Here is a 14,324-nt window from a genome sequence, read left to right as displayed (position 1 = left end):
ATGAATTATCTCAGGAATATTGTTTCAGTTCTGCTAAATGCTGCTCCTATGGAACTCACCTATGAATTCATATGTCATACTCCTAAGAAATTCATTTCAATTAATCTAAGAACTAAATTTATTTTTATATTCACTATGGATTTTCTCCTTCTTTTGGAATTCAACTAACTGTTTCTAAATTCTCCTTACAAAATAAATGTAGTTCTACAAACATATTCCTTAGATTTAGCATAGCATATGCAATTGTACAAATCGTGGGTGGTCAACTATCATTACAAATACCTTAGATTTCTCTTCGGGCAGCTTCTTTGAAGGGCAGTGAGTTCATAGCAGTTTACCGATCTTTGTACAAGTTGAGAGAATCCCATATAAATTCGAGAAAGTTCGCAAACATTCATTGAACAGCAAGGAATTTTGTAGAAGTTCAGGCAACTTCATAGAAGCTCTGCTAGAACATTGAGAATTTCTGGGGGATTCAGGGAGTTTTGTAGCTGGGAATATTGTAGAAATTCCAATGATGGTCTGAGATCTTGGTGAAATTTCAGGGAAGAGTAAATTAAATTTACAAGTTCAGACATCTTTGAAAAACTTAGTTGTAGTTTGTGTGATTCCAAAACCATTCAATAGCGTTCAGTGGGCTACAAGACCTTTCATTTGGCTGTGAGTTTGTCCAGATCGGATGAGTGGTTGCCGAGACATGAGCGTATTAATTTCGTTACACACACACATACACACAGACATTTTTCGATTTTCGATTTTTGCCATTATGTATTTTGAATATCACTTTCGGTACAAAAACACCAGCACACAAGAATAAAAACCGCGCTTCTTCGGCGGCAAAATCGCTGAATCAGGCTATAGCCTTGTTGTCCTCTGCTGTCCGAAGAAGTCGTCTCCACTCTACTCGATCCATGGCCACACTTCACCAGCCTCGTAGTCTGCGAAGGGTCCGCAGGTCGCCTTCTACTTGGTCGATCCACCTTGCCCTCTTCTTCTTGTTCCTGTTGGGTCGCTTTCTAGAACCATTTTCACTGGGTCGTCGTGCGGCATTCTTACGACGTGCCCAGCCCACCGTAGTCGCGGCATTTCTGCGACGTGCCCAGCCCACCGTAGTCGCGGCATTTCTGCAGAACCTGCCGAATCGCGAAAATTCGGTCCGTGGTAGCGCGGGCACCCATGAATCCCGCCTGGTATTGCCCCACGAACTCTCTTTCAAATGGTGACAGGCGGCGGCATAGAATTTGGGAGAGTACCTAGTAGGCGGCGCTCAGTAGTGTGATCGCACGGTAGTTGCAGCACTCCAACTTGTCGCCCTTTTTGTAGATTGGGCATACGACCTGTACCTTCCATCCACTCCTCCGGTAATATCTCCTCCTCCCAAATCTTGGCAATTACCCAGTGCAGCATTTTTGGCGAAAATGAGTTTTACATTGGAATTGATATTCAAGTACCATAGCTTCACAATGAACAGGAAAAGTTTCCTACTATGGTCAGAAAATACCTAAACAACGTTGTCCCATCTATAAGAGCCCATGCTTGAAACCTGGCTACGTCCTTGGGTACAAGCAACGTTATTTTTTTTAGAAAATTGATGCAAGAGATATTTAGGAGGAAATTTCATCTTGTATAACAAAATTTCAAAAAACCTCATCACGAACCAGCCAATGTCTCTTTAATAAAATAATCTAACCTAGCCTAACGTTATCACGAAAGAATTACATAAATTAATTGCCAAAATTAAAAGTTATAGCCTCTCAAAGTGCCCTGGGATCAAATTGACCCCAAGGTGCAGACAAAGGTTTAAACATAAAACCTGTCGTACGATCCCTAAAACTTCCTCAAACATAACCAATTTCAGCACTGGCTTAAATAGTTAGGTTACGAATCTTGCAGGAAGGTGGCTGACATGATCGTACACATTTTTTTCCAAAATGAAACACACTATTAACACATGCATAAGAAAGCGTGCAAACGCAAACATAATCAGAGGTCAAGGTAAAATTTTATTTCAAATCACAAAAAAAAATGGTCAAGGCTGTTGAAAACCAGCATTCAGAAAGAGTCAATTTCGCCGAAACACCTGCAACAACCCAAGCGACTTGACAGCACCATAATGCTGCACAACATTTTCCCGTAAACTTCTATAAAATGAATTCACCTGTGCATCTTCCTCGTCGTCACTGTTGTGGATGGAATCGTAGGGCGAGTAGAAATTTCCCACACTCTCGGTTCGCCCACTAAGTGCAGCATTAAGAAACGGTGCCAACAGAGGAGTTCTTGATTCTGCCGCTGGATTGGTTAGTGCTAGAATAAATTTAATATCATTGCAAAGCATAGCCAAAGAACGTGAAAGCCACTTACCGACATAGTAGTTCCTAGCGTAGCGTTCCTGGGGTATCACGCGGCAATCTAAGAACCATGCTTCTCCCCATGCAAGAACGAACGAAACAACGATCAGCAGAACCTCAAAAACGGGCTGTGGTGTCGCTGTCCACTGGAGTGATTGAAACAAAAGCATACGAGACAAAAATTAGGCGAAATGAACGCCGGCTTATCAACACACAGCTGACTTACATTGTACACAAACACTTTGTAGATTAAAAAGGCGCACGAACCGGTAGTGGATAGCTGGAACGAGAGGAAAGTCGATTATCGAAACGTTGCGAGCAATACTGATACAGAAAGTGACGCATCGTTCTATTGAAAATACAAATTTTTTTACAGGATCAAACTTACCGCGATCACAATCCAATGATTCAGATGACACAATCCATAAAACGAGATTAAAAACAAGAACCGCAACATCGCAGACACAACGACGTCGAATAGCGATGTGTAGATGGTATAGTGGACGACTTGGGTTTGCAGAGCGTGAACGATATTATCACCGGTTATCTGAAATTTCATAATGTTTAAGGTGAATCGCTGTGGAAACCTTGAAATTTCAAAAACACAAATACCAGCTTTCACAAAACATACAACAATGAAACTAGAACTCCATGTTTGCAGCAGTGCAGCAAACAGTTGGTTCCAATTTCATGACCGATGTCTATGCAGGGTCCGAGATGTGTGCTTTAGAAATCTTGAATTGATAGGGTATATCAGCGCGCCATTATTGGACTCTTCCAGAAATCACCTTAAACTAATGACTCAAACCTTTAAAAGCTGTACCAAAAGCTTACCATCACACAAATGATCCACAGCAGTGAGATGAAAACAACATCGAAGGTAACAAACAGGCAGAAAAATCTGCGAACAACTGACATTCGTCCCTCGTCCATGTAGCCGGCAATGAAATCCTCACTCAAAAGATTAACCATATGGGATTGGGATCGTGGAACTGGAAAAAGTAAGAAAAATTAATGAAAATAAAACTCACCCACCAGATGATTCTGAGCGACAAACGCGATCCTTACGTCCTGAGGTAACCGGCATTCCCGAGGAACTAGCGCCATACGAGTGATGTGATAGTGGTGGTGCAGGTGCAGACGGTAAGAACTGTTGATGCTGCTGGTACATTTGATACTGTTGGCTGTACATCGAATGAACTGCTGATCGAATTTCATCGTCAGCGTTCATTATGGCAGAGAAGCACGGATGGTGCTTCCTGCGGCTACTGTAGTTGGTGCTGACGGGCTACACGAAATCTGTGCAAAAGGGGGAGATTGGCAAAGTACCCGACACTGTTAGCTTGAACATGGGATCCATTTATTTTTTTCAACATTTATTAACAGAGAATGAGAGAAGATGATGATAGATTGTGTAAATAATGGCGAATTGCATATGAACAATAATTTTTCCATATTTTATGTAATGTATTCATAAGATCTAATGGTCTTGATGTACCTAACATTTTAGCAAAGAAAATATCCTCTAAAGGGCAATCTTACCACGTCTAAAATCGTTTTGATTTTTCTAAAAATATTGGAAAAAAAAATCCGAAAATCTAAATAGCAGCTTACAGCAAACTCCTGTCAAAAACAATTTGCATTTATTTTGCTGGAAGGATTGCTGGTTTTACAGCTCGACAAAATCCAGCATACTGGTTTCCAGTAAAATAAAAATAGTATGTACGCATCCAGAAATGATCCTAATGCTCCCAGAGAAGTGATCAAAAACAGACTTGAAGCAACATTCGTTGTGCGGTGGATCAAATCCATGAGCTTTAAATGATTCAAATAGTTGTAATTATAATTAACTGCATACACAACCGCTAATTATTTTTTTTGCAGCTTCGGGGAAATTGCCAATACCAATCATGAACTTTATAAGTGACTAAATTAGATTTCATGAATTGAGAGTCCTATTCATCAGGTCAGATTGGCTTATTATAATAGTCCTCTAAAACCAACCATCTAGGGAAAAAAAAAAAACCATTGGAGTAGCTAACGGGCGTGCCAAGGGGGGCAGGCCCCCTCCAGAAATATCTAGCCCCCATCGGCATTTTGCCATGCAGTTTCGAGGTAACTTTTTATTTTTATTGGTTTTTATGAATGTCTACCTTACTATAAGAAACAATGTTGAGAACGAGGTTGATAATCTGTTCTAGCAACCGAGATCTTCACAGGATTCATCCTCAAGTACATGTCCCCACCGGAGCTGGTAGCCGGAAGGGAATATCTATTCGCTTGCTCTAAGCATCTGGATGCCCAGTACTACGGTAACAAGATCCTGGTCAATTTCATTACCATTGCAAAGAGAAAAGTGCCCTGCAGAAAGCCATCATCAGAGTGATTTAAGAAAATAGCCAAAACTTCAATGAACTGGTAGAAAACGAGATTATTTCCTTATTTGAATATTGCATCCATTTATTTTCTTCATTCATTGTTTTCGTTTCGTTATCGAACTGACATTTGCATGGTCAAATTCCAAAACTATATGCCCTACTAATTCTGTTTCGTCACAAATTAGATCAGATCCCAGAGCAAACCAGAGTAGCTTTGAGCAACGCTGAGTACAAGGCGTACTCAAATGAAAGCCGTCTTCCCCCATTTAATTCAGGGACCATCGTAGAAATTAACGAAACTTAGTAGAAATTCAGGTAACTTCATAGAGCTTCAGAAAAAAAAATCGTAGAAACTTAGGGAGCTTAGGAAAAGTTCAGAAAACTACGTACAAGTGGGAGCTCTAAAGGCTGACTAAAAGTAAATTGGTACGCCCCTCGCGCGCCGCTAGCACGCCTCTGGTGTTGGGAATCAAAAATCTTTGACAGTGGTTTGTTTACACTTCTATAGAGAACAACTGGTGCAAGTTTGATCAAAGTAATCGATTTCGTTCAGAAACAACGTCAAATGGAATTCGAAAGAAGAAAACATACTATGCACAAACACCTGGAAAATCTGGAGTGGTCCGGTTCCAAGCTGGCTAAAGTGCTGAAGATGCCGAAAACAACAATTTTTCGAATGTTCAAAACCTACAAGGAAACACTGAGTGTGGATCGTCAGCTGCACAGCAAACGGTGCAGAACATCCTTGCCAGGGAACGATACAAGTCGTACAAAGCCACTAAACATCCGAACCGGCACATGAAGCAGAATTCCGTGGCCAAAAAGCGTGTATGACCGTGTTTTGACAAAACGCAAGGGCTACTCTTTGATCGATGACGAAACATACGTCAAACTCGATTTTAAGCAGCTCCCCGGTCAAAAGCTTAACATCGCGACTGGACGTGGGTATGTGCCGGGAAGATTCAAGTTCGTGTTTGTCGACAAATTCGCGAAGAAGGCCATGATTTGGCAAGCGATTTGCAGTTGTGGCCTGAAAACGGAACCATTCGTCACATCCAAGACGATGACATCCCAAATTTACATCGAAGAATGCCTGAAAAAGCGTGTATTGCCGTTCATCCGTAACCATAAGGGCAAAGTCATCTTTTGGTCCGACTTGGCCAGCTGCCACTACTCCAAGTTGGGTAGATCGATTTTGTCTCCTAATGAATCCTCCGAATTGCCCGGAATTTCGACCAATCGAAAAATACTGGGCATTTTCAAAGCAGCGACTTCGACGAAGCGGCGGGGCAGTCAAGGACATCCAGCAAATGCGGGCAAAATGGAAGAAATGCGCTGATTCCGTGTCCGTTTCCACTGTGCGGGCGCTGATGGGCTCCATCAAGAGGAAGGTTCGAGATTTCGTTCGAACTGGAAAAATGTAGCCATCTAATGCTGTGACTTTGAAGTTTTAATGAAAGTTCTGTAAAGCAACCATGAATGGACTTTTTAAACTTATTGAATCACGAATTACAGGTCTTTTTGTGCGTACCAATTTATTTTTAGTCAGCCTTTATTTAAGTTGAGGAATCTTCGTAGAAGTTAACCCGAAAAAAAATAACAACAAAAATACATTAAAAAACAATGTAACAATAAGACGAAAATTATTGTCTTAACAATGATTTATATTGTTAGGTCTACAATAAATTTACCTTGATTTATGTTGTACAAAACAATAAATTTCATGGTAAATGGAAAATTTACAATAAAAAAGGGGGGTTGTTAAGTATCTTAACAATGAAATTTTCGTGATTTTCCCATATAATTTTTTTTCAATAACATTATATATTATTGTTATTTTACTGTTGGTTGGCGAATTTATTGATTAAAAAAAATAACAGTGTACTTTAGAGTGTATGCGTTGGCTTGACAGATCTACTTTATCGACTTTAAAAATAAATCGAAAAAATAAAACATTGCCCCGGGAAGGGGGTGGTATGTCTGTTTACGAGTGGTCCTTTTTTTACTGGTTATGGATCGAGATTCGATCCGGAACTTGTGAGAAATGCAGGCCAACTCCCCTGCGCTCGATATCCCTAGGTCACGTCTCCTTGGTGGTTGAGCGTCGTTGATAAGTTAATGCATTCGACTGGAGAGAATCGCCCATGAAATATGCTTCCACCTGAGAGTTCTTTCCTGACATCTTCAAGTGGTGGAATTTTTTATTATTATTGTATGATTATTGACTGCACGGAAAAGGTCTCCATTAAGCTTTAGAGAGGGTCTAGGATAAGATATGAGCGGACGCGGACTGCCTGGTTTTGAGCCAAACGAACTGTCAAAGCCAGAGCCATACGAGCAGCGCCTATCTTAATTACATTGGCAGTGTTGCTGACCCTCTCATAGTCTGCATGCTTCAATCAGATTTATTTTTATTGTTCGTGAAGTAACCCACAATGAAAATACACCAATATTTAATGTAACAACAATTTTTATTGTAATAGAGTTGTTCATTATTGTTCATGATCGAATCATGTTAACAATAAAATAAATGAAAAATACGATAAAAAACATTGTAACAACATTTTATTATGTACATTCATTGTACAGCTAGGTAGCAGTTTTGCCGTTTTCGGAAGAGTACAACATTATAACAATCATTTTTATTGTCGACAATAAATATTAATGTTAGAGCATTGTTTCCACTGAAAATTTCACTGTATTTTTTTTTTTCGGGAAACATTATTTAATTTCAAGAAACCTCATTTTTGTTCGGGGATCTTCTTATGATTTCACGAAACTTTTTGGAAGCCTCATGAGCTTGGGATAGTTCGTGTAATTACCTACAAGTTCAGAAAATTCCATACGTGGAACTTTGCGGAAAATCAACGAGAAACGTAGAAGTGCAGCAAAGTTTGGAGAAATTCGGGAATTTCGTTACATTTTGAGAAGTTTCATAAAACTTCATATAAGTGTAGGGTATTTTGAAGAAAGTCTAAAAATAGTTCAGCAGACTTCTAAGACCTTCAGCGATCCTCGCTTCAGTTTAGGGAACTTCGTAAGTTTCAAGGAACATTCCAGGTGTTCAAGAATATTTGTAGATGATGGGGGTCTTTCCAGAAGTAATCGTAAAATGACAGACAACCAGACGTAACACTTCATTGTGTATCTTCGTCCACGCATATAACGGTTGATTTGAATATTATCAGTTCCGCGAACTACTCGCCACATTCTATACATTCTATAGAACTTTTATGCAATATTGTTTGAGAGTTAGCGACCAAGCTTGTTTTCCGCGAGAAGCCCGACAGATGTCGTTACTGAGGTCCTATGCTTTGAGATACTATGTTTTCAAGAAAAACTTTTTCTAAGCGTTACGTCTGTTTGTCTGTGGTAAAATTAAGAGGGATGAAAAAAAAATGGAATTTGGAATAAATTCAATGAACTAGAAATTGAGGAAATTTTGTAAAACTTAAGGGAGTTTTGTAGATGTTGAGGGAACATTGCAGAGGTTACAGTATATTCTTTCGGGCATCATTCCTTAACAGTAGGTTATATTCAAAAGATCTCCAGATAGAGGAAGATATTAGGAAAGTTCTTTGAATATTTTGTCAAAACTTCTGGTTGATCGAGTTTTGAAGATCTCCAACTGTAAGAAAATACAAATGAAGACCCTCGTATATTATTTCAAGTCTGCAGGTTGGTAAGAAAGTATTCAAAACCAAAAGTATTCCAGCTAATAGAAACTTATGGAATCTTGAATGATGGATCTAGATGTTATGGACATATTGGTACATTTTCTATAGGGAAGACTGGTGATTTAGCTATTTTGTCAATAATTAACACTCGGAGACGAACCAGCTCAGGGCTGAAAGTCTCCTTAAGAAAGTTATAAAAAAATGAACACTACCTTCTATTATGTGTGTTTTGATAAAATTAAAAAAAAAAACACCGAAAAAGCTATTAACCGTATAAAGTACGAGTAATTGGATTAAACAAAACTAACTCCATTTCAAATAAAAAATTAAAATAACCCAATAAACTTTTGTAGAAACAAATTTAATAAGGATCTTGTTTCAAACAGGGGCACAATCAGACAAGTTTAGAGTTTTTTCCTCGATTAGAATTAAAGATAAATTTGTGACTTTGATCTTTATTTTATTTTAGTTAGTTATTCCGAGGTATTGAAATACAAATTCAAGATAAATGCTTTATAATTTTCTTTTTTCATCATACATTAGAATCTGGACATTCGAAATCCGGTAGGTATCTTAAAAATCAGAAGAAAATTAAATTTTAATCTGATTTTTCATGATTCTTCTATATCTGAGATTCAAGATTTTTCGAAGTTTTGAAATCTTAATGTTGTTGTCATTCTTATTTCTAACAATTTTCTTCTCAAAAAATGATATAAGTCTCAGAATCTAGGTAAGTTTCCCAAGATCTTTAATTACGAATAAACCACAAAAAAAATTATATCCCATCAAAGTGATGCACTTCAATCGTGTCGAAAATGTGATGTAACATTACTTGCCAAAAAGGACAAAATAATCATCAATACACACACTTAATTCGAATCACCGAAGTCGGTAGGAATTTACCGGGTTTTTGAACAGCAGAACAACTCGGTAAAATCACAGTCCGCTTTGAGAAGCGTCCGAGAACGGTGTGTGTTTTTGCTCCGCTGCGTGCTTTTTTTTTAGAGCTCGGGCTATCTTTGTGCTGCCGTGTAGTCTTTCGGTGCTCGCATTTGAATAGTTTTGTGTCCCGGACGCGAAAATTCGATTTAGAATGATTTGTGCTGATGTTTTTCCCCTGTTGCTTTGGTGTCTGGAGTGCTCTCGCTCCCTTTGTTGACGGTGTGACTCGACTGCGCTGATCTATTATTAGGTTTTTGCGGTGTGCATTGCTTTTGTGCACAGAGTGACATGAAGAAGAAAAGTGATATTTAGTTATTGTGTGGTTGGATTCGCTGGAGGAGGAATTGTTTAAAAATGACTAGAGAAAATCAAACATCGAGAATGCGCTCCCGGATATATTGATTTGGTGAGTACGTTCCAGTTGAAGATTGTTCTCTCTAAATATCCCTTTTTTTTAATACATTTCATTAATCAAACATTATTATATGCTGGGTTTGGGGGGGGGGGGGGCAGCCTAAGGGTTTCAAAGGATTTGTAGACTGGACAAGGGTTCGTGGATTTGCCAGTCCCTTGTCACGTGTTGATAGACGTACATCTTGTCGTTTGTCTTCCAAAGGTCTTCAATGAAGTTGATTCACCCTGCTGCAACAAACCATCAGGCAGAACTTTACAACCAGTGAAGTATCTGCAGTCATAGGTAATCCTTGCACTGATGGTGGGTTCTATTCATATCACATCACATCACATCAGCAGAACAACTCGGTGAAATTTTCAAATGGTCGTTACACGTGAGTAATCAAGAAAATTTATAAATTTTATTTTTCATCAATAAATGGGGTAAACTGAACAACTTCTGTACAATTTCGGGATAAATTTTTTAATAATTGGATTTTTCACTGATTTTTAAACTTTTACCGAACAGTTCTGTAGTTCAAAATTTACCGAACGACGGAGGCCTGGATTAGTGTGCAGTGCATGAACTGACATTACGCTGCCTTTACTGCATTTGTTTTTTTATTATGATTATTATTATTATTATTATAGTCACTTTAACACTCTTGGGTCGTTCGTGACTTGTCCGGGTGAGATTTGAACTCGTGACTTTGGCGTGAGAGGTATGGATGTTAAATACTACGCCGGGGTCGCCCCCCGTGTTTATTTTTGTGGCCATAAAAATTACATGAGATTTTTGACATGGTTGAAGTGTTGGTCCCTGGTTCATGAATTGATGTGTCGATAGGTAGGATCCAGGTGTGTGAGCTGCCTCCCTGGCGTCAGTAGCATTGATACTCAGTATGAAATCAAGGAAAAAAAAAATGCTGCAGACACCCCCTCCTGCGTTCCCTCCAGTAAAATGAATGACGCCACGCCAATGAAAAAGGCTTGATAGGATACGATTTAAATTTTAAAATGCTTCTATTTCTCAAAAAAAAAAATATTCATTATTTAAATCATTCTACGGAGGAGGCAGTGATGGAAAAGTTCGCAAAAAATCACTATGACTCGCGAACTTTTCGCTTGGAGAACTTCGAGAAATATCGCGAACTTTTCCAACACTGGGAGGAGGTACTCAACAGACATATTATATTAAATATTGATGATAGTGGTTCAAACAAATAGATTTCGACTATCTTCCCCCACAGTAACACTCAAATTTATTTAAAAAGCATTAAAAGCATTTAAAAATTTCTCACCCATGCCTTTCCATGCAAAATTTTAAAATCAGAGCAGTTTCACGCCAAATGACAAATCGAAAAAAACTCAACCTTCTTCAATTTACGTAACACATTACAAAGTTGTTTGTTATTGGCAATGATTCTTGATGATTTTTTTTTTTCAAAATGGCGTCTATTGTTTTTAATAAGTTGTAGCACGAAATGTCACTTCTGATCAAAATGCCGTTCGAGACAAAGTTGGAGAGGAAAATAAAGTCCATCTGGGAAAAATATACATGGTATTTTAAAAACAATTTTCAGAAAAAAATCCAAAAATATCAAATATCTTAAAATGTTATATCTAATTTTTTTTTTTTCATAGGACTACGTCTTTAATTTCTATACTGGGGGTCACATTAAAAAAAAAAATCAAAATTCAAACATGTAAAGAAAAATCCTAAACACGGACGCAACGATAGAGCGCAAATCGAACAAACGACACATTACGCATGCTCACATGAGCGAGCTCAATGCTCGGTTGATCGCTCACCATTCCACCAATGAAAGGAAGGGTGGAGAAAAGCAGCGATACTAAAAACGCTTGCCAAATCGTTTTTTTCGTCATTTGCTTTAGAGCTACGAACGGATAAGCGTCGGACACGACGTATGAGTGGATCAGCACGCATCGCACCAATACGAAGCCGACACAGTCTTGCCACATTATTTCCATTTTCAATCTGTGTTTTCACCGTAAAAAGTGTTTTTACACTGTTTCTTACTGACAATTTTTTTTTAAATAATCTGTTTAAATTCTATAGTATGATCAGTGTTGGCAAAATCATCAATCAAATGATCTTTTTCCACTCTCATACGCTCTTAATATCACGCATGATATTGGAACAAAATATCATGCTTGATATTGATTTTACAAGCTCCTTTGATATTGCGAGACTATTCACAATCTGCAAAAATCAAGTTGAGAGTTGACTCAACACAAAAATGATTCCGTTGCACATCGTTTTCTTAGAAAGAGAAAGCATAGTTTACTATCTCTTTTTACTCTTCACCGATGGCAAACACGAAGTGACTGCTGGCAGCCGTTATGGAAGTTTCAAATCAATCGCAGTTGTTTGCTTGTTGATTTTTGTCTACGATCTTGGGCATTGGTGAGATTTGATTTTTTGATATTTTCCCAACACTGAGTATGATCTTATTGCGGATCGTCGTAAATATACTTTGAGTTTATTTGAAGTTCATAAATAGTTTGATCATAGTTTAGAATCTTGAAGAATGACTTAAGTTTCCTTTCTAAAGAATTAATCTATTTAAAAGACCTCGAAATCCAGAATCTTGATATCTTTTTTAAAAGTCTAAAAATACAAAAAATCAAGTCCCAGTAATGAGAGACAAACCTGAAAAAAATGAAGAAACAATCACATTTTCGTTAAACTTGAATTTTATATATCCGAGATTATGAAAATATTTGTTAGGTAATTTGTTTTTTTTTATACTCAACAATTTTAGAAAATGAAAAATAGGCATAAACATTTTATGAAGTATTAGTTGTAAAATGTTATGCTCGATGTTTAAATTCAAATGTTTGTCAATTCTTCTAATCAAAACAAATGTCAACTTTATCTAATCATTCGGCAGATTAAAAGGATATTGAATTCGCTATGTTCACATGTGTTTATATGTTTTATCAACTTTATTGTATTTTGTCACAACACATAACTTTTATTTGGATGTTTTGCAGAATTGCATATAATATTCTTTATTTCTGATATTACGCTAGTGACATTCGACAATATCCAGTTGACTGTTCGACTCACAAACTGTAATCAATCAGTTTGTGGGTTGTTAGAAGGGCTTGTTTACCGATTCGACAAATAAAAAAAAAATCATAGTACCTGTCACCATGTGACATGGTTAATTAAACAATAAGAATGAAAAACTAACAGCCCTTCTAACGAGCAATCAGAAATCAGAACAGCATGAGCATCGGAAGTCCGTTCAAAATTAACGAAGACAATACAATAAAAAGTGAAAAAAACTTATTTGAAAAATCTGTATATTTAAAAAAAATCTGTATTCTGTATATAAAGATATCTGTATCAAAATGTTACGAAAAATCTGTATCATTACAGATAAATCTGTATATGCGGCATCACTGAAACGACGACGAAAGCACCCACCATTTGAAAACAACCGGCCCTTTTCAGGACCTCCAATTCAAAAAATGGAAAGAGTTAAGAACTAAATGATCAACATATTTGTTCCGTCCACTTGCGGTCCTACGTCAAGCTTCCGTTCGTGCCCCTAGGCACAGTCCCTTCTACCTTTTTTTTTTAAATAAGCTCATTAAAAAATGCATACTTCTGGAATATCTAAACCATGGACACTTGAAAATATAGAAAAAAAAATCGTTGAACAAATTTGTTGTTCCAATATTTAAATTATTCGCTTTTTTATGTAATTCATACATATGAAACATTATTTGAGATATTCTTAATCGTTACCTAAAAAAACGTAAAAGTTTAAAAAATTGTTCTACGATTCTTGTTATTTTTCAAGTGTTTTGGTTTTGGTTTTAAATACACCTAAAGTTTGCATTTTTGTTTTGGGATGCAAGAGATAATGGCAATTGCACGATGATTACGGATGTCAGACTACTTGCCTGATTTGCAAATAGGCACCAAATGAGACAATTTCCAAATTTCGGGGAATTTTCCATTTTTCTGGCGTTCTAGGCGAAGAGAAAGTTGTTCTCAAAGATTCATCAAGAATACAGGTGCAATTCCGTCAGGTTCTGGTCCTTTAGATGCGTCCAAATTGTTTAGTGCATTGAGGACTTCATGTTGACCTAGTTGATTGACAGATATGTTATTAGAAATTTCGGGAATTAATGCAAGGAAGTCGCGGTGGCAGTATTTTCAGAAAATTTGGTATATAGGGGAAATGGCTCTAATGTTGGCCTATGGATCTAAGATTGGGCTCATCGCTAAAAATCAGCTATTTATCAATTTTATCTAGATGAACGTGTCATTGGGACGGTACTAATGGATATTTTTGGTCGCTATTGAAAATTTAGTCGATTACTCAATTTATGTATGGGCCCAAATTAGGAGCATTTAGGCCGAAATTACATCCATTTCCCCTACTTCCTGAACGAAACTTGCAAAGAAATTGCAGATTTCAGAGGGAAATTCAGAGAGAAATTGTAGATTTTCACCTACATTCGTGGCGGAATATTATTATGATTGAAAAACTTCTTAGGACATGATTTGACTTCATTTTCGACCTTACGATTATATTCTTCATGTG

General features: G+C 37.4%; 1 protein-coding gene across 2 annotated transcripts in view; it reads right to left on the bottom strand.

Annotated features, from left to right (window-relative positions):
* Positions 1-14,324, bottom strand: part of Start1 (Steroidogenic acute regulatory protein-like) — a 44,464-nt gene that overhangs the window by 19,852 nt on the left and 10,288 nt on the right. The window contains exons 2-7 of one of the 2 annotated variants that reach the window (XM_065229071.1): positions 3,417-3,647; positions 3,183-3,340; positions 2,737-2,895; positions 2,575-2,628; positions 2,362-2,494; positions 2,159-2,289 (exon numbers count right to left, since the gene is read on the bottom strand). In XM_065229071.1, coding sequence (XP_065085143.1) covers positions 2,159-2,289; positions 2,362-2,494; positions 2,575-2,628; positions 2,737-2,895; positions 3,183-3,340; positions 3,417-3,579 — 798 coding nt within the window. In that variant the 5' untranslated portion in view covers positions 3,580-3,647. Of the gene's footprint in view, positions 1-2,158; positions 2,305-2,361; positions 2,495-2,574; positions 2,629-2,736; positions 2,896-3,182; positions 3,341-3,416; positions 3,648-14,324 lie in introns of both variants that reach the window. The other variant, XM_065229070.1, reaches the window with a different exon arrangement.

The sequence above is a fragment of the Ochlerotatus camptorhynchus genome, unplaced genomic scaffold (genome assembly GCF_037179485.1).
Source record: "Ochlerotatus camptorhynchus isolate MF236.1 unplaced genomic scaffold, CSIRO-AGI_Acam_v1.1 ptg000307l, whole genome shotgun sequence".
NCBI lineage: Eukaryota > Metazoa > Arthropoda > Insecta > Diptera > Culicidae > Ochlerotatus > Ochlerotatus camptorhynchus.
The sequence above is the reverse complement of the archived record's forward strand: the minus strand, read 5'-3'. Positions and strand labels throughout refer to the sequence as shown.